Consider the following 23,414-nt stretch of genomic DNA (forward strand, 5'->3'; position numbering starts at 1 on the left):
TCTCTTTTTCGGGCATTGTCTTTTTAAAAAAAAAAAAAAAAAAAGATGTCTAGTAGATAATAGTTGGTTAATAATTATTAATAATAAGTTGGTTGCAACAGACATCAGTTGGTTAGCAACAGACCTCGAACTATTGACATTCTAGTGCTATATCCCATTTAACCGACCTGACATATCAACATCCTGGGCAACTTTTCTCCAGGCAGCAGCCTTTCTGTTTATATCTCTATAGCCTTCAGATGAGAGGTCATAGAAAACTGGACATTCGGACACTGACAGAATGAGTCAATCTAGTCTCTCCGCCATTTTTTTCCTACTCGCTTCCGACGCTTTCAACGGTGTAGTACGACGTCCACTGGGGGCCCATTGCGTATTACGGAGCTGGGAGCTGATGTCAAGGGCCAGTGTGAAGGCGCTGTTCGAGGGGAGAGAACAAACGACCCTTATCGTGGTATGGTTTGGAGGACTTGTTGGGGTTTTTCAGTGGACAGGAAGGGGATGAAAAACAGTCATATGTAAAGAAACTAAAGCTGTCAGACGAATGTAGTGGATTAGAAAGTACAACCATTCCCTTTGAGATGTAGAGGAGTAGATATATAAAGTTGCAGAAAATGAAAAAACTCAACTAAAGTACAAATGGCTTAAAATTGTACTTTAGTACAGAACTGTAGCTGACATTTGAAGAGAAAGAAGACGTACTGGTAGAAATCCCTGATCCGACGCAGCCTCCTCAGTCAATACAGTAATTTATCAGATCTGTCATTAACTTCGAGGAGGGGAAGAACAGTTCTTTTTTTTTTTATGTAACTCAGAACTGTGGGACTTCCTGTTATTTTCAGACAACACGCTGATGGTGATGATAACTGGATGCCTCAGCTCAGCGGACAGCTCAGCGGGCAGTGTATAGAGTTTTTTTTTTTTTTCTCTCTCGTCTTTCATAATGTGCTGATCAAGAGTAGGGTCACATGGAAAAGAAAATCTGCTATTGTAGGATCTTTTATTTTAACCTACGATAGAAAATTATGCTCAGCTTGTTTGTCCTGGTACAGGGAGACGTTTTGCAGGTACAGATGTAAAGGTCAAAGTGGGTTTTTTGTGCAGCTCTGATGTCTTCAGTCTTTATAAATAAGCACACGTTGCTGCTTGAGCTGCATTTACTCAAGTACTGCACTTAAGTACAATTCTGAGGTTCTTGTACTTTGCTTGAGTATTTCTGTTGGAGCTATTTCATTGGCGTCCAATATGTGAAGCTGGGGGTAGCCAAAGTTTACTTAAGTGTGGAGTAATTGTGCAACATGGCATCGGGACTTTGCGTAAACATACACAGCACTCTCCTAAAGCCAAATGGCGTGTTATCTGTACGCATTTTGAGCTATTCACGTGTATGTCTACGCTGTATACAGCGGACGTAAACATACATGTTACCCGTGTTATCGTGAGAACGTGCCGGGCTATCACGAGAACTACGCCACACTGGTTAAAAAAAAAAAAAAAGGTTGGGTTTAGGAAAAGAACATTGGGAAAGGCTTTAGTAACACAAAAAAACGACAAAAACACGACGGTGACCAACGTCACACACTTAGGAAAACAACAAACGGTTGGGTTTAGGAAAGAAACATTAGGGAAGGCTTAAAAAAAAAATCCCAGCTCTCCTGGGTGAAAGTGCTACGCTTTACCCATCCGCGGACTTCCGTTCTTTCATACTACTCGCTACGGTGATAATTCACACTTAATGTAGGTCAATGGAGGCCAAACGGCATTGATAAACACGCTAAAGAGCGATTATGCGTCTTGATAACATGGCAAAATTGCACACGAATTGGCGTGTTCATACATACGCCACTTTATGAGATCAGTCTGAATTGTGACAGGTGTGTTGCACACATCGAGAATGTGTTTGAGTTCTGTCGTTTGATTATAGTTTTGTTATATAATGTGAACAATAAACGGACGGACATATCCAACTTAAAGTTGCAGATTTTGGACAATTTTTGATTAATTCGATCGACAATAGGAGTTTTTCTTTTCTACATTGGAGCCAAAAAATAAATGTGTGTCACCATTTTCCTTTTTACACTTTATACTTCTACTCCACTTCATTTTGAGGACAAATATTTTACTTTTTACTCCTATTATTTTTATATTTCAAGTTTTATGTGTCACATACTCAACACATCTCTACGTTGTACAGTTAAATGCTTTGTTGCCCCGTCGTACTTGTCATGTGACATAATAAAAAAAAAAATATATACTTGAGTTAAAGCTATAGTGCGTAGTTTCTGCCGCCCCCATGACGAATTCTAAGTAATGACATTAAAACTGTTGTACTTTTTCTTAAGTAAAATATCTGATTACTTCTTAATTTTCTCTTATTTTTATGTCAACAATGTATGCATGCAGAGGGACGTCATCTTTCCACCAACAGAATACAAAGGAAGCACAGGAAGTTGTTGACTTTTGACTTTCCGGACACGAGTATGTCTCTGTAGTGGATGTGCGCATGTACGCTTATCAGATTTCCTGTTTTTTTTTTCTTTCTGGTTTTTGACATTTGCTTCCTCTATTGTCTCCTGTGTCTGTTAAAGGCAGGTGAAACATTCAGAGTTTGAGAGAGGGACTGAGGGGAATAATGACTTGCAGAAATAGTGGAGTTTTGATTTGGCGCGTCACTGTTAGGAGGCCATCCGAAATGAGTTGTTGACCCCGAGGGCCAGGAGATGAGCCCGTTAGAGGCCTCAGTCAACCAGGGCTGTCCTCGACTAAAGAAATTCTAGGTCGACCAACATACTCTAATAGATTAGTCGATTTAATCGACAGATCTGTAAAACTGGGTGTCTCGTCAAAGAATCGTGCAAAAGCACCACTTTAAATACCAGAGATGTGCTATTAGTTTTGTAGGAAATAAGTCATTCAGCATGAAAAAAAGCATAAAAAAGACTAATCTCCTACATTAATTTTAGTTGGCAAAGACCACAACGACTGTCGCCTCCGGCATCTGAGGAAGAGATGGAGGGAGCCACAAGACAGGACGTACACACACTGTGTGTGTGTGTGTGTGTGTGTGTGTGTGTGTGTGTGTGTGTGTGTGTGTGTGTGTGTGTGTGTGTGTGTGTGTGTGTGTGTGTGTGTGTGTGTGTGTGTGTGTGTGTGTGTGTGTGTGTGAGTGAGATATGGAGGAACTTTGTGTAGGATTAGAAAAAAAGATTACTGTATGTTCTTTTGAGATCCTGCCCCAGTTCCTTAGAGCAGTGGTTTTCAAAGTGGGGTCCCGGGCAACATTTTCCTTTCACTAGCACTACAACAATTTTGCAGTACTTGACTTGAGTTTTTGTATTTTTTTTTTAAGATATTTTTTTTAGGGCTTTCATTGCTTTTATGAAAGAGCAGGAAAATGACAGAATAGAGGAGAGACGTAACGTTCAGTTACTTAAATGTCCCATGACATGGTGCTCTTTGGATGCTTTTATATAGACCTTAGTGGTCCCCTAATACTGTATCTGAAGTCTCTTTTATATAGACCTTAGTGGTCCCCTAATACTGTATCTGAAGTCTCTTTTATATAGACCTTAGTGGTCTCCTAATACTGTATCTGAAGTCTCTTTTATATAGACCTTAGTGGTCCCCTAATACTGTATCTGAAGTCTCTTTTATATAGACCTTAGTGGTCCCCTAATACTGTATCTGAAGTCTCTTTTATATAGGCCTTAGTGGTCCCCTAATACTGTATCTGAAGTCTCTTTTATATAGACCTTAGTGGTCCCCTAATACTGTATCTGAAGTCTCTTTTATATAGACCTTAGTGGTCCCCTAATACTGTATCTGAAGTCTCTTTCCCGAAATTCAGCCTTGGTGCAGAATTACAGCCACTAGAGCCAGTCCCACAATGAGCTTTCCTTAGGATGTGCCATTTCTGTGTCTGTAGCTATTGAGGAGGAGAGAGGGGGGGCAAGGTGGAGGGTGGGGGTGTGGCCTTGACCAACTGCCACTTTGCTCGTTTGAATGCCATGTCGTCTCTCTTTCATGGGTGGGCCAAATTCTCTGGGTGGGCAAAGCAGAGAAAGGGGAGGTAACCTTTCCCCTTATGACCTCATAAGGAGAAGATTCCTGATCGGCCCATCTGAGCTTTCATTTTCTCAAAGGCAGAGCACGATACCCAGGGCTCGGTTTACACCTATCACCATTTCTAGCCACTGGGGGACCATAGGAAGGCTGGGGGAACACATATTAATGTTAAAACACCATTGGACCTTTTTAATAGAAAAAGTTAGAACAGACAAATACAGTTTAAAATTTTGTCATACTTTTGTTCTCGTGTTTTTGGTTTTGTTGAGGTTAAGAAAAAGATACCACCATCCAAATTTCTGTTCATAATAAGGAACAAAAATCTTGACTGACCTGTCGTGCTTGTTTACGGTTGCTAAGCTATGATTGGACACACTTCGTTTCGGGGGTAGGTTTTAGCATTTGCTTATCGCAGAAATACGCGTTTTAATAGGCTGGATTTTGTATCAATATTTGACCATTTTCTGGATCTAGATTTAATAATTTTATTTGTATTTTTCAACAGTATTTGTAATCTCTTGTTAAGTTGCTAAGTTTCAATCACAAATACAGTATTGCTCAACAATTGCTGTTATTTATTGTAATACGTTTTGATCCCAAAGCATATTTTTATTGTCTTAAAAGTCTTTGACAGATATTTGTCAAAATGTCAATGCCAAAACAAATACTGGCTGATAAATTCCAATTTTTATAATTCTAAAATAGTTATCGGCCTTAAAACCATTATGAGTTTAAAGTTAAAGTTAAATGTTTTCATTCACGCTTACACTCCATAAATCTGCTTTTCCTTTCTCGTGTCAGCATCCGTCTCCCCGAGTCCCCACAGCGATCACAGACGCAGCTCTGTGACAAGGGGCCACTGCCAGCTGAGTTTTACTGCTGAAGACGTGTGTGTGTGTGTGTGTGTGTGTGTGTGTGTGTGTGTGTGTGTGTGTGTGTGTGTGTGTGTGTGTGTGTGTGTGTGTGTGTGTGTGTGTGTGTGTGTGTGTGTGTGTGTGTGTGTGTGTGTGTGTGTGTGTGTGCGCATGTGAAGCACTTAGAAAGAAATGCATAGCTAAAGAGGCCATATGCTGCCAAGCGTTGGCTGCTTCTTTAAAGGCACAGCCCCCCACTTTTCTGCTCTCCAGCTGGGGCCTCGTTCATCTCTCTCGCTCTCGCTCTCTCTCTCTCTCTCTCGACCCTAAATGTGGTCTTCCTCCCTCCATCTCTTATCACTCTGCCTCAAGTAAACCCTGAATCAGTGCTTAACAGATTTGAACAGGGTGACCTGTGATGTGATGTGATGATGACGATGATGTGGCATTTCACCAGAATGAAATTCAAGGGAGGAAAACAAAAGCCCCAGGGCCAATGAGGAAGTGGTATCATTTTGTTTGAACACGTGTGCTCAGTTTTTTAAAGCAGAAGTGAAATGCTGCTCCGTGGTTCCTCTCGCTGTCGTTTCTGAGAAGGAGAGACTGTGCAACAGGAAGTGAGGCAGGAGGCGGCTGAAAAAAAACACACAGGAAGTGAAGTGCAGCCTTTCTCTGTTCGATGTGATTCATCAGTAACACATCGAACCTGCAGCTTACGTTTTCTATCTCGGCAGAGGCTGTCACATCGACTTTTAGGGTTTGAAATGATCAATGTGGTCTTTCTAGATTAGATTTCCACATATAGAGCTACATTTTTTTTTTTGTCATGTCATGGAGAAATACTATACTACCCACAAGCCTAAGCGTAACAGCGCCATCTCTGATTGGTGGGCTTGTTTTTCACCAACGTTTACCGCACCCGCAAACCTGTGAACAGCTAGCGAGCTGTTACTACTGAAGTCTATGATGATGAGTTTCTGTACACACTTTGCCCTTTTTTTACGTTTTCAAAACGTTTTTTTTGTTGCCGAATCAAATTTTTTATGGTCATGATTCAGATTCAAAAGATTATTTCAACTAAAGTAAAGGTACCTCACATTTGTACTTAAGTACAGTACTTGTACTGCAAATGTACTTAGTTAAATTCCACCATTGCTGACATGTTGGCAGGTTTTTTTCTTTACCCATGCCTGCTTCTGTTTACTCTAAAATCCACAGTATACTGCTGATTGGGTGGGTGTGTGGGTGGGTGTGTGGGTGTTTTTTACGGCCTCTATTTACCTCATATCTGTGATCTAGTAAGAAAAATATGGGCTTCAGAGACATGACCTCCACACGGTGCCCTTCATTAAAGCCTTTTCTCTCTACAGACATTTTATTTTTATGATTTGTATCTACAAAGAATCTTCTACAACAATAGTTTCTCTGTATGGAGGAAAAAAAATATTTCGGTCCTGTATAGTTAGAGATTCACTGTAAAAAAAAAAAAAAAAAAAAAAAAAAAAAAAAAACATCATCCTGTTGGTATTCAAGAACTTTTTTGTATACTGTGTGTAAGAGGCTGCAGTCTCGTAGTAGCTACAGCTTTTATAAACACAGCAGCTTAAAGTCAAGCAGCTACACACGCGCACACACACACACACACACACACACACACACACACACACACACACACACACACACACACACACACACACACACACACACACACACTTGTATGCCGTGGGAAGGATCATGCTCATGTGTGACGTCCAGAAAATATTTGTGATTTTGTCATGTCACTTCACTCCTGATGAATTCACTATCACTGTTTAAATCGATCGTGTGTATTTATCTATTGTGTAGAGTCTCCGACATGTTGCCTCTGGTCATGTGTTGAATCTTCTTTCTTCTGTCTTGTTGTCAGCCTCCTCTCATCCAGGCGATCTTCAGCGGAGACCCTGAAGAGATTCGTATGCTTATATATAAGTCTGAAGATATCAATGCTCTGGTGAGGACACACACACACACACACACACACACACACACACACACACACACACACACACACACACACACACACACACACACACACACACACACACACACACACACACACACACACACACACATATTCCCGTCTTCAGCAGTAAAACTCAGCTGGCAGTGGCCCCTTGTCACAGAGCTGCGTCTGTGATCGCTGTGGGGACTGCAAGCACGCATGCACGCAGTGTCTACGTCAAGAGGTGTCAGATATAGTAAGGGGATGTCTGTTCACCTAGAGTTCACCCACTATAAAAAAAGTTTTTGGGCATTTTAGGCCTTTATATTTATAGGACAGCTGAAGACATGAAAGGGGTCAACCATCCAAAAATCATGCACACTGTCTAGGAAAGACTTTTCTTTTTTTTTTTATTCTTTTTTGGGCATTTTTAGGCCTTTATTCAACAGGACAGCTGGAGACATGAAAGGGGAGGGGGGGATGACATGCAGCAAAGGGCCGCAGGTTGGAGTCGAACCCGCGGCCGCTGCGTCGAGGAGTAAACCTCTATACATGGGCGCCACACTCTACCAACTGTGCTATCCAGGCACCCACCCACTATTACATTTTAAGGAGCAGTGTGTAGGATTTAGGTGGGATCTATTGGCAGAAACAAAATATAATAACTTACTCACTCATAACTATGTTATCAATCATGGGTGTATAAACACTTGAAAATGAACTCTTCATATTTACATACTGTAGGGAGCAGGTCCTCTTCCACGGAGCCCGCCACGTTGCACCACCATGTTTCTACAGTAGCACAGAACGGACAAACGAAATCCCGGCTCTAGAGAGGCTCTATTCGTGTTTTGACCTGTTTTTACCTGGAGGCCACCGTAGGGTCTGCTACACGCTCGGGAAAGGGCAATCCGCAACCTCACTGCAATATGCCATAACATCCTACACACTGCTTCTTCTTCTTTACAATCCTACATATTTCTTCCAGTCTTTCAAAAAAAACTTAAAATATATTTAGATGAACCCAAGACAGTTCTTCTGCATTCTGTAAACAAATACAAGTGATGTTTACGAGGTCTGGGTGCACTTCCTTCTTTATAAAACATTCAAGTTCTACTACATGCTTGGGAAAGGGAGGGGTGGGCGGAGGGCTATTCAGTTGTTTTTAATTGATTTTTAAACATATACACAAATTGTACAGTGTCTGTATGATGTAAAAAAAAAAAAGGAAACCAGGGAAGACTACAGCCCATTCCCTTATCCATCCACCAAACCTCCTCTAACAGCCGGTACTTCAAATGCATTTTGAATTTTTGTTTTGCAAACCAGTTTTTCACTATTGCTCTCGCACATTTCTTCCAGTTTGTTATTAAAGTCTTGTTAACATATATTTAGATGAGCCCAAGAAAGTTCTTAATCTCTTGTTTGATTTTTACAGAAGTGCACTCTTTTGTAAACACATAAAAGTTGTGTTAACAAGGTCTAACAAAAGTACTGGGTGCACTTCCTTCCTTATAAAACATCTGCAGAGCTGAGTTTTAAATACTGCATTGTAGCTCCTCTTCTTCACTTCCTTCACTGTATGCATTCATCTGTATTCTCTTGCACAATACAAACAAAACCCACTCATAAGAACATACTCTATAGTACTACTATAGATATATATACAGGGTACCTTAAATTGTTTTCTCATAGTCACGTCTCATAATTTCAATTTAACATCTCATAATTACAATATCTGTAACATAGAACTATGAGGGAAAATATCTCATAATTACCTGATCCATGTCTCGTAACTGGACACGTTGTGCTAAATCAAAATTACAAGTCATATTACGAGATAATGTTTCTGCCACAACTCACCAATGCATCGTGCACGTAGGCCAGTATTAAAGTGCTCATATTATGCTCATTTTCAGGTTCAAAATTGTATTTAGAGGTTATATCAGAATAGGTTTACATGGTTTAATTTTCAAAAAACACCATATTTTAGTTGTGTTGGGAGTCTTATATGCGCAGTACCTAGGTAAGGACTACTAGCCAGTCAGAAGCAGAGTATGAGGGCGTGCCCTGACAGTACCTAGGTAAGGACTACTAGCCAGTCAGAAGCAGAGTATGAGGGCGTGCCCTGACAGTACCTAGGTAAGGACTACTAGCCAGCCAGAAGCAGAGGATGAGGGTGTGCCCTGACAGTACCTAGGTAAGGACTACTAGCCAGTCAGAAGCAGAGTATGAGGGTGTACCATGCTAGCAGCTAGGCGAGCATTATAACGTGTTACAAAGTGACCACGTTTGTTTCTGAAGTAAAGGCTGGACTACAATAGAGCTGTTTGGAGCAGTTTGTGAACAGTGTTTTCTGTTGGAGATGGTTATTCCTTTTGGGGGGGACTTTGGGCTTCTCAACGTGCTTCTCTCTTTCTTGCTCGTAAAAGGTCAAAACATCTAGAATTGAAACTGAAAATGCTACATCATACTTTATAACCATTTCTTTAAGGCCACTTTAAACGTGCTCCATTTTGTGGGCAGATTATTCCACTGTACTGCTGCACTGTAAACAAATGTTTTTAGAATAAAACACTGGCTCAGTGGAAGTCGTCTTCAGGCCCCACTTCCTGTTGTAGCATGCGCCCAATGGGGCGGGGGGGGGACGCAGGTCAGGAGTGCGAGAAGCCAAAGTTCAGATGGTGTGTTGTGTTTATTTACATCATATAGATGCATAGCACATGCCTGTAGCCGCGCAGCACAGGATGTGGGCTCTCTGCTGTATTTAGTCTCTTGTGTCTGGCGATGGCTATTCCCACGTCACCGTCATTGTCGTCCACTTTAGATGTGTTTTTGTTGGAGAGGCTGCACTCGGTCCCGTCACGTGGACATGTGGGGTGGTCTGGACTGGGCTTGGTCTGACTGAGAAGAACAACGGATGCTCAGCTCATCATCTGTGAACTGATATCACAGCCTCCTCTGTTCCGTGTCATGGTGGACTCATGGATCACCAATATGTAACATTCCAGCCAGCAGTGCATGTGTAAAAGTGCAGGACATTTTTTTTGGTGCTTCGGAAACCTTTAGCTGAACGACTAGGGCTGCAACTAACTGTTATTTTCATAGTTGATTAATCTGTTGATTATTTTCTCTATTATTCGATTAGTTGTTTGGTCTATAAAATGTCAGAAAATGGTGAAAAAGGTTGCTGAGTGTTTTCCCAAAGCCTAAGATGATGTCCTGAAATATCAGATATTCAGTTAACTGTCACAGAGGAGAGAAGAAACTAGAACATATTCACATTTAAGAAGCTGGAATCATAGAATTCTTACTTTGTCTTTCATTAAAAATGACGGAAATTGATTTATCAAAATAGTTGGTGATTAATGTAATAGTTAACAACTAATCGATTCATCTTTGCAGCTCTAGACACAACTATTGTAGTAGTTGTTTTTCAAGCACCAAATATCAAAAAACACTAGGTTACTGAAAGCTTGGTCAGATTTCTTTGTGTTATTAACTGATTTTGAAGAGTTTGTGTATGGCTTTTATAGGTAAAAAATGTTCAGCTCACTGGTGCCCTTACCTGACACACCAGATGGTTTGTTAACACAAAATCTGAGAAGCTGTCATTGGGACACTGTTTGGGAAAGGGCCAGCACTTTAAAAAAAACCTAGCAGGTGATTGGATGAACCATCGTCCGTCATTGCTATTTTGAATAAACCGTCGCGGCCGTCACAGTCACATAGTCTAGCTAGCTGTCTGGATTTACCCTGCGGAGATCTGAGGAGCAGTTAACCATAGTCCTCAGAAATCCACCAGAGCTTAGAACGCCAACACAAAGAAAGAGGAAGGTGACGGACATCCGGCTGAAATGGGGGACATTCGGCGGAATTTTCGGCGGCTACGGAGTAATCCCGAAAGTGGAATGTCGTGGATATAGACTACACACAACTTAACCACGCCCGTAGCTGCCATTAGGTCCTCACCGGATGCTGATTGATTCAGTAAGCGCTTAGTTAAGACCCATTAGGTTGGAGCCTGACAAAATGGATTTTCGTGCCATATGTAATCCCACGACTCTATAGGGATATCGTGAGAATACAGTTGCCTTGCAAGGTAACTGTAGACCCCATGTTTGAAAAATAAATAAAAAATTAAGCAAAAGTGCCCTCTTGGATGCTCCTATGGTACCTAAAACATGATAAAGTGCCCTCCAAGGTGACCCAATGTGCAAGAAAACCTAATAAATTGCCCTCTCGGCTTTCCAACATGCTATAAAACTTGCCGCATCCAACTGGTACCCTTATTTAATTTGTTCGCTCCAGCTCTAATTTAGGAATAATTGTGGACTCTAAAGGCGTTGCATCATATTAGGTATAAAAATGTCCTAATGTTCACCACCCTGTACCTTTCCCATATATCAAGCAACAAGTACCAACTGATCGTCTTCCTCCCTCAGGATGCAGAGAAGCGCACCCCGCTGCATGCAGCGGCCTTCCTGGGCGATGCCGAGATCACAGAGCTCCTCATCCTCTCTGGTAACATACAGTATATTCCCTTCTTCCTTTTGTTTCTGTTTCTGTGTCTATGAGTTTTAAACTTTCATCTTTCTTTCAGCTGTTGTTTCCAAAGGCCTTGGTTGCATTCCAAATGACATACTTTTTACTTTTTTGGTACATACATACTACTCTTGATCTGACATACTAAATAACAAGGTTGTATGGGTATTGGAACGCAGGGCTTGTTTTGAAAATAACTGCAAATGTGCTACTTTTTAATGATATATATGACCTATTATATAAAGTATAGTGTCTCTGCAAGAAAGGCATCATGTCTGCTGTTAAATTGCCTAAATTAAAGATCTTGATGATTTTGATTAACGTTAATGTTGAAGGCTGGAGAATTACTTCAATAAAAAGCAATCAGTTGGAAGCGTATAACAGTATTTTAGGGCGGATTGAAACGATTATTTTCATAGTCGATTAATCTGTTGATTTTTTTGACTAATCGGTTATCAAAAGGGTTGCCGATTAATTTAATTTAAAAGTTGACAACTTATCGATTTAATCTTTGCAGCTCTACAATATTTATTGAGGTGAACAACAGAGAAAGACTTTGGAATAATCATTAGAACATTGTGAATGAAGAGAGTCTGACAGCTTGGGAAAGGGGAAGTGATGAAGAACATTAGAACAGTAATAAATACCATAAATTACGAACAAATCTTCATCGATGCATTAGTCCGTCTCTCAATAATTTCTGACTTCCCTAATTTGTGTGTGGCACTTAACCTCAAAGCCATTGTCTCCTACAGAGGAAGTAAAACATGTAATCTCACAAACATATAGTCTTGAGAATAGAATAGAATAGTCTTTATTGTCATTGTACATGTACAATGACATTGAATGCAGTCCTTTCAGTGCCAAACATCAGCAAAAGTGCAAAGCAGGTGAATAAATAGATAAAAAATAGCCTCTAAAGTCACTATAAAAATGATAAAAGAGTGTTTTGTTACAAAAAGGAAAGAAAAACACAAAACACAGCCATACCACACAATCAAGACGATTCATCATTAAAACTCAGAACTCTAGTAACATTAAGTGCAGTTATGGCTCTTGGATTTAAAGTGGTTCTGAAACAGCTGGTTGCTGTAGTTCTTACTAAACATTACTCAAACAGCAGTAGGCAGTGCATTTGTTGGGGACTATTTTCAGCCACAGATTAATACACACTTGGTGTAATAGTGAGTTTTTACAGCAGCAGGGCGGTGTATGCAGGGTTGTCTTAAAATAAACTACAGCGTGTGTGTTCGTAGAACATGCCATCCAGTGCCAACTGTCTCTCACTGATTTATTATTTATTTGCAGCTGTTATGCTATGAGTTGGTAAAGTTGACGTAACACCTCCTCTTTCTGCCCTGTGTGCTCCTTTTTTTTTTTTTTTTTTTTTTTTGCAGGGGCTCGGGTCAACGCCAAAGATAATATGTGGCTCACCCCCCTCCATCGTGCTGTGGCATCTCGGAGCGAGGTGAACACACACTTACACTTACACTTACACTTACTTACGCTTCCAAAAAAAAAAACTCCAGCAGAACTGCTGGTATTTACTGGTAGGGAACTGATATTTACCTCAAAACAGTCCGACACGCACTCATCATTTTCCAGCCTCTCCCGGCACATTTCACACAATGTTCTCAGAACACATCGGGCAGCTTTACCTTTGCAAGCATCAAGAATCTGGGTCAAAGCAATAAATCAATCGCCATCACTCCCACTGCCCAAACAGGTAATTCAACATGGCTGAAATAGCTGGAGGAAGAACTTTAGTGGTGTGGACAAGGTTTCATATACATTCAGGGCCAAGTTAGTTTGCGTTGTAGGAATATTCTTTCTTAGTTCATTCATTCCCACAACTGTAGTTTAGGGCTGCAACTAACAATTATTTAATAGTTGATTCACCTATTTTGTTGATTAACTGATTAGTAGTGTGGTCTATCAAATGTCAGAAAATGGTGAAAAGGAGATGGGTCAATCCTAAGAGGGAGCACATAAGAAGCTGGGTCCAGACTAGTTTGATGATAGCCAGACGGATTATTTTAAAGGGATGGAAGAATGAGGGGATGCTGTCAATCCAGGAGTACCTTACCTTTCTGGAGGGCTCCTAAGACGCTTTGTGCTGGGGAGAGACGTGTAAGATGATCTTATGGTGTTGTCCTTTATACATATGTTTATTTGGTTTATGGTTTGTTGTCTATTTTGTTGAGTTGCAAGTTGCAATGTTTTGTTGCAAGTTGTATTTTTTTTTTTTTTTTTAAAAAAAAAAAAAAAAATCACAAAAAAGAAAGCAGAGAAAAATGTGGGTCAGTGTTTCCCAAAGCCCAAGATGACATCCTTAAATATCTTGTCGACAACTGAAAGATATTCAGTTTACTGTCACAGAGGAGAGAAGAAACTAGAAAAAATTCACAGTTAAGAAGCTGGAATCAGAGAAATTCTACTCTTTTTATTTATTTATTTATTTTTTAAGCTAGAAAAAATAATTTCCACCGATTTTTATTGACTTTCTTCTTCAGGAGGCAGTGCGAGTTTTGATCCGCCACTCGGCCGACGTGAACGCGCGGGACAAGAACTGGCAGACGCCGCTGCACGTGGCTGCAGCCAACAATGCGCTGCGATGCGCTGAGGTCATCATCCCGCTGCTGAGTAGCGTCAACGTGTCGGACCGCGGCGGACGTACTGCCCTGCATCACGCTGCCCTCAACGGCCACACTGAGGTACTGCAGACACAAACGGACTTCTTGTTTTGTCATTTAAATGTAATAATTTTCTGCAGCACTGAATCTATTTTCCGGCTACAGCATATTGGCGTAGTTCACTCTTAAACAGGCTGGGATGTAGCTTGGTCAGAGGAAACAGGTGGGCGAATGCAGCTGTGTCATTGTGGTTATTAAGTGGGTCGTTCATTTTTAAACACTGCTCGTCTCACAGGGAAACCATTCACAAATATGCTGAATCTAAAATTAACAATGAGAGGCGGCATATTTCTGAGGCCAAACTGAATGAAGGACTTCTTCTATTTCTGCCCAACAAACTCTCTTCAGAGTGTTTATGCAACAACTGAGCCAAGTGATGAATGCTGTTATATAAAGAACATCACCTACACACACATCCTCACACTGACACAAACACTCACACATATAAACATACACACACACACACACACACACACACACACACACACACACACACATATATACATATATATATATATATATATATAAATAATATCTTATTTTTCCCACTAACTTCTCCTCCATCTGTCAGATGGTGAACCTCCTCCTCGCGAAAGGAGCCAACATCAACGCCTTTGATAAGAAAGATGGCCGGGCTCTGCACTGGGCAGCTTTCATGGGTAAGAGAGTTTGTTAGAGATGTATCACACGTCACGCCTTTTTATTTCCTGGAAATAGATAATTATAAAAAAAAAAGAATCAGTGGCTTAGTCGCTGAGTCACCTAATAGCCGAAAAGCTATTAAATTAGAGCTTGAAACAAGACACAACGTATAATTTTACAAAGTTATCACAACAGAACGAAACATGCCTTTACATAAACACTACAGCAAACAAAGTTAGGTATACTGTAGGTTAAAACTGATGTTTTTAGTATTTTTTTGTATTTACACAAGCTCTTAAAAACCCCAACATTTTTTCAATGAGTCCTAAAATAGTAATTGTGACAAAAGCATGTCCTTAGGCAGGATATTTTACAGTCGAACAATAATCTTGCTATCAAAGAAGACTGCAAATGACCAGAAAACATCTCTGGCTGGGAAATGAAATGAATACAAATGATAACTTTAAATAATCACACAAATTCAACAGCATGAAGTTAATTATTGTTATTGCACACAAAAATTACAAAGAAGCGCTTGTTGGCAATGAAATTCTTAGATTTTGGGACTTTAAGTCAAAATAAACAAGCAGCCCGAAGACTTCACCATGGGCTCTGGACTACTGTAACCTAATGAAACGTTTAACTGTTTTCTGAAGAATCAGTTAATACAAAATAAAGAATAGGTGCAGTTTGTAAAACAAAAAATTATAGGTTTATCGCTTTAGTGTTGCTTCTGGTCCATAAACAACGTCATCTAACAGCTGATTCCTTTTTTTGCCCATGTTTTGTGTGCTCTGGTTTGCCCCCTGCAGGACATTTGGATGTGGTTTGTCTGCTGGTGAGTGAAGGGGCGGAGATCAGCTGTAAGGACAAACGGGGATACACTCCCCTCCACGCGGCGGCCTCCAGTGGGCAGATCGCTGTGGTCAAACACCTGCTGAACCTAGCTGTGGAGGTCAGGACACATTTGTCTTTCTGTACTTGTAAAGACCATTGAAATAATTCCCAAGTAACAAAAACCTAATTCTTACCACACACACACACACACACACACACACACACACACACACACACACACACACACACGCAATCTCATGCTTTACACTTGAAGGAACACATACTCCACATACCAACACTTACTATGGACCTATTCACAAACTCAACACACACACGTACACATTGTATAAAAAACACTGACACACACACACCTTTTCTCGGCCAAATAAAACCGGTCTTGTTTCACTCTGACAACAGATAGACGAGTCCAATGCATTTGGGAACACGGCGCTCCACGTGGCCTGTTTTAATGGGCAGGACGCCGTCGTCAGTGAGCTAATCGATTACGGTGCCAACGTCAGCCAGGCTAACAACAAGGGCTTCACCCCGCTGCACTTTGCCGCCGCCTCCACACATGGAGCACTCTGTCTGGAGTTCCTGGTCAACAACGGGGCGGATGTCAACGTACAGGTACACCGGCTGAATGTCTGCCTGGAGCAACATTATCATTCATTTAGAGTTGTGTTTGTGTCGACCTGATGAATATAAATCCAAAATTCACTCTTTTTTTTTTTTTAGCACTGTTTTTGGTCTCCACCAACTCCTGAGGGAAATATCTGGCTCTGTAGCTGCTAAATGCTCCACTATGGAGTTGGTAAAGAGCTAAAAAAGAGTGAATAATGGACTTGGAACATTGGACTAATTTTCCCTTGTTTGCTAGATTTGTAAATAGGCAACTGTTTGCTAATACATTCGCTATTACATTTTTTATAAGGAGATATGTTTATAGCTTGTTGTGCTGCCTCCAAGTTGCCCCAAAAAAGCAATACAGGTTTGGAGATAACATAATAATATCAGCATGCTAACAAGCTAAATAGTAGCTAACTGTAAGCATGTCAACATCATATTACCTTGTTAAATTGCTACACATTAGCGTGTTATCATGCTAAGGGTAAGCATGTCGACATGATAATGCTAGCTTGTTGAATTGCTAAACATTAACATTTTACAATGCATTGCCAATTAATTATGTAAGGTAATATGTTAAAAAATAAGACCATATTGGAGAGAATTGATATCCCCCAGAGGGGTTATTACTGCTGCTTGTACTTTTAAAAACTAAATCTATGTTTCGCATTTCGCTGTTGTTTTTATTTATTTTTCCACCTTCTTCAGAGTCGTGACGGGAAGAGTCCTCTTCACATGACGGCAGTTCACGGACGCTTTACTCGTTCCCAGACTCTCATCCAGAATGGTAAGACACCTAAGGCTCGTTTTTGTCTCTTAAAGTTACGCCTTGTTGCATATTCTCTCTATAAATACATGTACATTTTATTTCAGGTGGGGAGATTGACAGTGTGGACAAGGACGGCAACACCCCTCTCCACATTGCTGCCCGTTACGGTCATGAACTCCTCATCAACACGCTTATCACCAGCGGAGCAGACTGCACAAAGTTTGTTTGTTCACTTGTTCAGACATTATCGCTAAATTATTACAACAACAAGGTACCGATTTAAAAGAGCTGTTGTTTCCTTTCTGTATCTTTCTCTAAAGACGAGGAGTCCATGACATGTTCCCTCTCCACCTGGCTGCCTTGAACGCTCACTCTGACTGCTGCAGGAAGCTGCTCTCCTCAGGTGAACTAGTAGAAAGTAGATTTAGTTTCCTTTTCTCATTGTTAGAGAGATTAGAGTACTGACATCTACAGTTGCCAGTTTATTTGGTACGCCTGGCTAAAACTAATGCAGCCTAATCCAACTGTCGTGCTATAAATCCTCCCTTAATGAAGGTTAATGTTCAAGTTTAAGAGAGGTGTTGATTCAACTGTATGATTATTTTGGAGGCTGTTGTGCTGTTAAACTTTAGGTGTTCTATTATTTTGTCTACTATATATATATATATATATATATACAGTATATATATATGAGGAAAGGCTAAATAACAGAAACACCTCTCTGGAGTGTGGTGCCTTTTTTTCTTTTGCATAGAGCGAATAGATTTAATTCTGCGCAATCGTTAGCATATCCGGCTAACTAGCTTATCACCTAACTAGACCTTAACTAAACTTAGCGCAGGTTACGTTAAAAACTAATGATCGTGTAGTATTTCCTCACTATATTAAAGCCGGTCATGAAAGCTATTAGAGTTTAGGCTAACTCTGCTCTTTATTGAATTACCTGATAGCATCAAGTTTCAAGTTATACACTTTTCTTTATACTCCACAATAATATTTAGTATGAATGCTTAAGTATTTTAATTTTTTTAAATGATAACTTAGCTGCAAGCTAGCTAATAAGTTAACATAGCCAGTGATTTGGTTAAAAACATTTTTTTCTGGTTGACTTTCTGTTTCCAACCGATTGCCTGGCTACGTCGACTTAATTAGCAAGTTTGCAGAAGCTGATCATTTTTATTGGCAAAACTTTAGTGAGTGAATCAAATTCAATTCAGTTTTTTTTTCATTTAGAAGTCCAAGTTAAGTCACTAGCTAGCTAATTAGGCTAACATAGCCAATGTGTTGGTCAAAAACGACTAGCTTTTTATGTGTCCATCTGTCTCACTGCTACGTTAGCCTAATCAAGCAACTAGCAACTAGCAGCAGCTGATAAAATCTGCTAACAACAGTTTTAATTTTTGTTAGCCTAATTGTATTGAGTAATTCAAATTTAAATTGCTATGATGATACACTTTTGTCTCTACTCCAAAATGTTACACAGTGGGTTTTAATATTTCAAATTTTAACTTATCAGATATTAAATCATCATTTGCACTACATGGATATGTGCTGATTCAGAGTCTGTTTGCCATAAAATCATCCTCTGAGAGTATTTTTTTTCACGAAAGTTTGGGCCTGGTTGTTTTCTTGCTCCCAGTAGTGAATTCCTCCACAAGCACACATATTCATCTCTGGCCAAATTCAAGTCACAATGTTCCAGAAACAAAACAAGGCCTCAATCAGTTTAATTCTTCACTGATGGGACAACTCTCCCTTTGGAAAAAGAGCGTATTCTGTTGAATTTGTCTCTTAGAGTATTGACACTGTTAGTTTATTGCTTACATCTGAAAAGTTTACTTGTTGATTTTGGCAATACAATTCTTTTTCTTTCCACTAATGAGGGAAGAAATTAAAATTACACAAATGTGAAGTAGGAATAGAGGAAAGACAACAATCCCATTTTGGCACTTCTGTCTGGAGGCATGGAGCAGGATGGAATTCCTCATGTGGCCCTGCTGAGTTGCTGTTTTGAACAACAAAGAAGTCATTTACATGTGCTTGAACCATGTGCAGCTGCAGTGTGGTGTTTGGTCAGAACTGTTTTGAGCAGTTAGTGGTGCTGAGCTTTTGTGTTTGTTGCACTCGGAGCTAAATCAGGAGCTAAAAGTCCCTTTTACATTTAATGAACCGTGAAGATTAGGCAAATTCTAGCGATAAAGCATTTAAAAAGCCACAGCACAAGACGACAACAGTCATCGTGTTGTCCTTTGTTATGTGCAACTGTGATGTTACAATACAGTCATGTGGTGGTCTATACTTTTATCCAAAGAGACGTTCAGAAAACTTCAATCAACCTCTGTCGGAACAAAAGCTAGATGCTAGGAATGCTTAGATTTATTTTTTTTTGTCTGCAAAGAATGGAGGATCTGCTGATTCTCATGCTTCACCGTGTAACCACATTGAAACAATTATCAAATAAAGTAGGTGCAGTCTGTGGGCAGCTTCCCAGGTTCTGGTGACCACCGTTGCTTATTTGCGACATGAATGATTGCTGTAAACGTGTTGTAGCAGTCTCAGCCATGTTTTTGTGATGTGATGAATCTTTTGCACATTAAAAATGATGGCACACTTGTAGTCCTTGCAGATACAGTTACTTAATTTACTAAAAATGTATACATACAGACATAGCATTGTTAGCTCTCTCTTTCTGTAATGTGTAGCTTATACAAGTTTGTGTTTTCCTGTATGCATGGCCAGCATTATGCACTCTCACCTAACCTTCCCCCCCTCCCCCCCCCACCTGTTGCACTTACACCTGTCTTTCTTTCCACCTGCTCCTCCTCCTGTCTCTCTCTGTGGCGTTGGCTGCTGCTGTGTGTTGTCTGGCCTCCCTCCGCCTCCTTGCGCTGCCCTCTTCAGGTCGGAGGTTTAGCATAATGTGTAACGACTCGGTCCTGTCTGCAGGCTTCCAGATAGACACTCCTGACAGCATGGGGAGGACCTGCCTGCACGCTGCTGCTGCCGGAGGGTGAGCACCAACGTTTGTTACGTAGATCTCTTTAGAAGGAAAGGTTTACAATGCCTTAAAAGGATCATTATGGTTTATTACAACAGCTCCCAGCTCTTATTTTCATAGTTTTGGACATCATTTGAAACACAAGCAGTCAGACGATCAGACAGGTCGTAAACAGTTTATTCAGATCCTCTAAACCACTTTTTCAGAGGTGAAACGGGAAGTGAGCTCACCTGAAATGTTAATAACATTTACACACAACTAAAAAAAGTAGGAAGTTAGTCTGTAAACTGTGATGGATTTTTACAACAGAATGTTTGGTTAATAGTTTTACCTTTTTTATTTTGGCTATTTTATTTTTAAAATAGCCAATTTTTAATTTTTTACGTTCTCTATTTTATCTGTATGTATTTCTGGCCTTTTGCTGCTGCAACATCTGAATTTCCCCTCTGGGGATCAATAAAGGATTATCTTATCTTATTATTACCAGAGTTTTTGTTTAAAACCTCTCCAATCGACTGCTCTTGTTATTTGCTCCATCCGACTTAAGTGAGACTCTCAATTGTACTAAACTGGAATTTCCCTTTTAATCATCTGTTTATCAAAGAGTTTAAGCAACATTGATTCCTTTGTTTGGACTATCAAGGATTGAATTTATTTGTTTTAACCCTTAAAGCCATAAATAGACATGAGTAATTCTACCCCTCTACCTGCTCTCTGTGTGCAGTAATGTGGAGTGTGTCAAGCTACTTCTGAGCAGCGGTGGAGACCACACCAGGAGGGATAAGTGCGGCAGGTAAGAGAACACATTGCTGTAAGGGTTTAAAAACACATTTGTTTATAATATCATCAGTAGTGTTGAATAAGTAAGCTGTGATGTCAGACATTATCTTGTGGAAAGCCTTTCTAAAGAAGAGTGGAGGCTGTTATAGCAGCATATTAAGGCCCTTCGTTTTAGAATGAGATGTTCAACCACTAAATAGGGGTGTAAAGTTCAGGTGTTCATATACTTTTGGCCATGGTGTATGCCCTGAGTTTAGGTATTGAAATCCAGATAAAGTGCATCCTGGAATTTGTGTGTCTGAACATGTACTGTATATGTGTCTCCTGTTATTTCCTAGAACCCCCCTCCACTACGCAGCCGCCAGCCGTCACTATCAGTGTCTGGAGACTCTGGCTGCTTGTGGCACCGCCATCAACGCCACCGACCAGTGGGGGCGCTCGGCGCTGCACTATGCCGCTGCCTCAGACTTGGACAGGAGGTGAGGCTGCAGGGAGACGCGTGTGTTCTCGATCACTTGTTGATTCCAAAGTTAAAAGTTCTTTTGAAATCCACTTATTGACGAGGGGGACGAGGTGGAAAATGCAAAACCTCTCCACACCACTCTCTAGTCTCTAAGTGTTGCACTGGGTGGCTGTCTACTGTTTCTACATATAGAAACCTGATGGTCCACACCTTCCCTGTTTCCATGGTAACCATGGAGGTGATACTTAGGTGGCGATACTCGTGTATGGCCTCCGGAATTTGCAGCACCACACCACAGCACAGCCAGCAGTTCTCCACTAAGTTGTTGGCTTTAGCAGGTTTCTGCTGCTTTAAAAGAGGCTGCTGCTTGAGTGTGTTGATGCGTTATCTCATTTCTCTATCTCACCCGTCCCTCCTCGCCTCCATCCTGTTGTCTCCCCCTCTGCAGGCGCCGTGTTGCTCTGGAGCAAGAGAGTGATGGAGTTCAGGCGGAGAGGGAGAAAGAGGCAGCGCTGTAAGTCCGCACTAAGAAACATAAGACATTTTGATCATATCCATACTACATACTAATGTTAAGCAGCTTTTGAGTACAACACGAACAGAAAACGCCCAAAATTAGGTATACTCGAAAATGGCTGTATGCTTACTATACTTTTTTTTTTAAATCATTTTTTATTTATTTATATTATTTTGTTATTTTCAAGAGAAACAAACATCACTCCCCTTTATACTAATTCATTTAAAGCCGATTTTAGTCTTACTAAAACAGAAAACAAAGTTAAATGAATCAAATAAAGAGAGAAACAAAATCAATGAAGGAAATAAAAATAAGCAATTGTTATGTAACATAAGTAACAAGTTTTTACATAAAATCTATTGGAGGTCTCCACACAACTTAACTAGAGCTGCAACGGTTATTGGATTACTCGATCAACAGAAAATGAATCTGCAGCTGTTATGATAATCAATTAATGGTTTTAGTCCATTTTCTAAACAAACATTTGCTGGTTTTGGCTTCTTAAATGTGAAGATTTGATGCTTCTATTTGTCAGGAATGACAGAAAAACGGTTTATTATTGAATAATAGACATTTGAAGAGGTCATGTTGGGCTGTGGGAAATGATAACAAGACAACCTTATAGACTTTTATTTGAGAAAACAAGAAGGTTACTCAGGTAGCGCTGAGCTCCGCTAAAGCCACGTCCGAGCTTGCAGTATTAATGTTCTGACTTGAATTTTCCCAGTCATTTTTTGGATCATTCCGGTGCCACATGAATACTGCACAAATGCTCTTTCTTTGCAATGTTAACAGAAGTGAAAAATAATTTGGGATCTGCTCCAAAAAACGTGTTCTTCCTCGGCCCACGTGACACCCTTCCACCAAGTTTCATGAAAATCGGGCAAGAAGTTTTTCTGTAATCCTGCTGACAGACAAACCGAACCGAAAACATGACCTTCTTGGTGGAGGGGGTAACGATAACTGGCAGATTAATCGATAAGGGAAGTGATTGTTAGTTGAAGCGCTGAATTAAACGTACTGTTTTTCACATGGGACACTGGATAACAGCTCATTAAAACGCCTCATTTGTGTTTTGTCGACACTGTTGACCCCCAATGCAAGGCACACATGAAAATGGTGGCATTTTTTACAGCAAAAATGAAAATAGAGAGCAGATTGTGATCCCGTTCGGTTTTACGTTAGCGGTGTTGTGTCATGAATGACAACTGGCCGGTTTGTGTTCCAGATGTTTAGAGTTCCTGCTGCAGAGCGGAGCAACCGCCTCGCTGAAAGACAAACAGGGCTACAGTCCCGTCCACTACGCTGCGGCCTACGGGCACAGGCACTGTCTGGAGCTGGTCAGTACACACACACACACACACTCTCTCACACATTCAAACACACTCTCACGTTCACTCACTAACACACACACACACACTCTCACACATTAAACACTCTCACGTACACACACACACACACACACACACACACACACACACACACACACACACACACACACACTCTCTCACACATTCACACACATACAAACTCTCACTCTCACACATTCACACACATACAAACACACACTCTCACGCTCACTCACTAACACACACACTCTCACGCTCACAGGAAATAGTTCTATTGTGACTCGAGGCATTTTCTTT

The 23,414-nt window shown here is 40.5% G+C and overlaps 1 protein-coding gene across 3 annotated transcripts in view; it reads left to right on the forward strand.

Annotated features, from left to right (window-relative positions):
- Positions 1-23,414, forward strand: part of ankrd44 (ankyrin repeat domain 44) — a 45,863-nt gene that overhangs the window by 3,540 nt on the left and 18,909 nt on the right. For 2 of the 3 annotated variants that reach the window (XM_028590768.1, XM_028590770.1), the window contains exons 2-16: positions 6,823-6,906; positions 11,343-11,421; positions 12,840-12,910; positions 13,956-14,156; positions 14,707-14,794; positions 15,590-15,732; positions 16,032-16,244; positions 16,950-17,028; positions 17,115-17,229; positions 17,331-17,413; positions 19,912-20,020; positions 20,733-20,801; positions 21,127-21,267; positions 21,700-21,765; positions 22,997-23,108. In XM_028590768.1, coding sequence (XP_028446569.1) covers positions 6,823-6,906; positions 11,343-11,421; positions 12,840-12,910; positions 13,956-14,156; positions 14,707-14,794; positions 15,590-15,732; positions 16,032-16,244; positions 16,950-17,028; positions 17,115-17,229; positions 17,331-17,413; positions 19,912-20,020; positions 20,733-20,801; positions 21,127-21,267; positions 21,700-21,765; positions 22,997-23,108 — 1,653 coding nt within the window. The remainder of the gene's footprint in view (positions 1-6,822; positions 6,907-11,342; positions 11,422-12,839; positions 12,911-13,955; positions 14,157-14,706; positions 14,795-15,589; positions 15,733-16,031; positions 16,245-16,949; positions 17,029-17,114; positions 17,230-17,330; positions 17,414-19,911; positions 20,021-20,732; positions 20,802-21,126; positions 21,268-21,699; positions 21,766-22,996; positions 23,109-23,414) is intronic. The other variant, XM_028590769.1, reaches the window with a different exon arrangement.

Source organism: Perca flavescens, chromosome 11 (genome assembly GCF_004354835.1).
Source record: "Perca flavescens isolate YP-PL-M2 chromosome 11, PFLA_1.0, whole genome shotgun sequence".
NCBI lineage: Eukaryota > Metazoa > Chordata > Actinopteri > Perciformes > Percidae > Perca > Perca flavescens.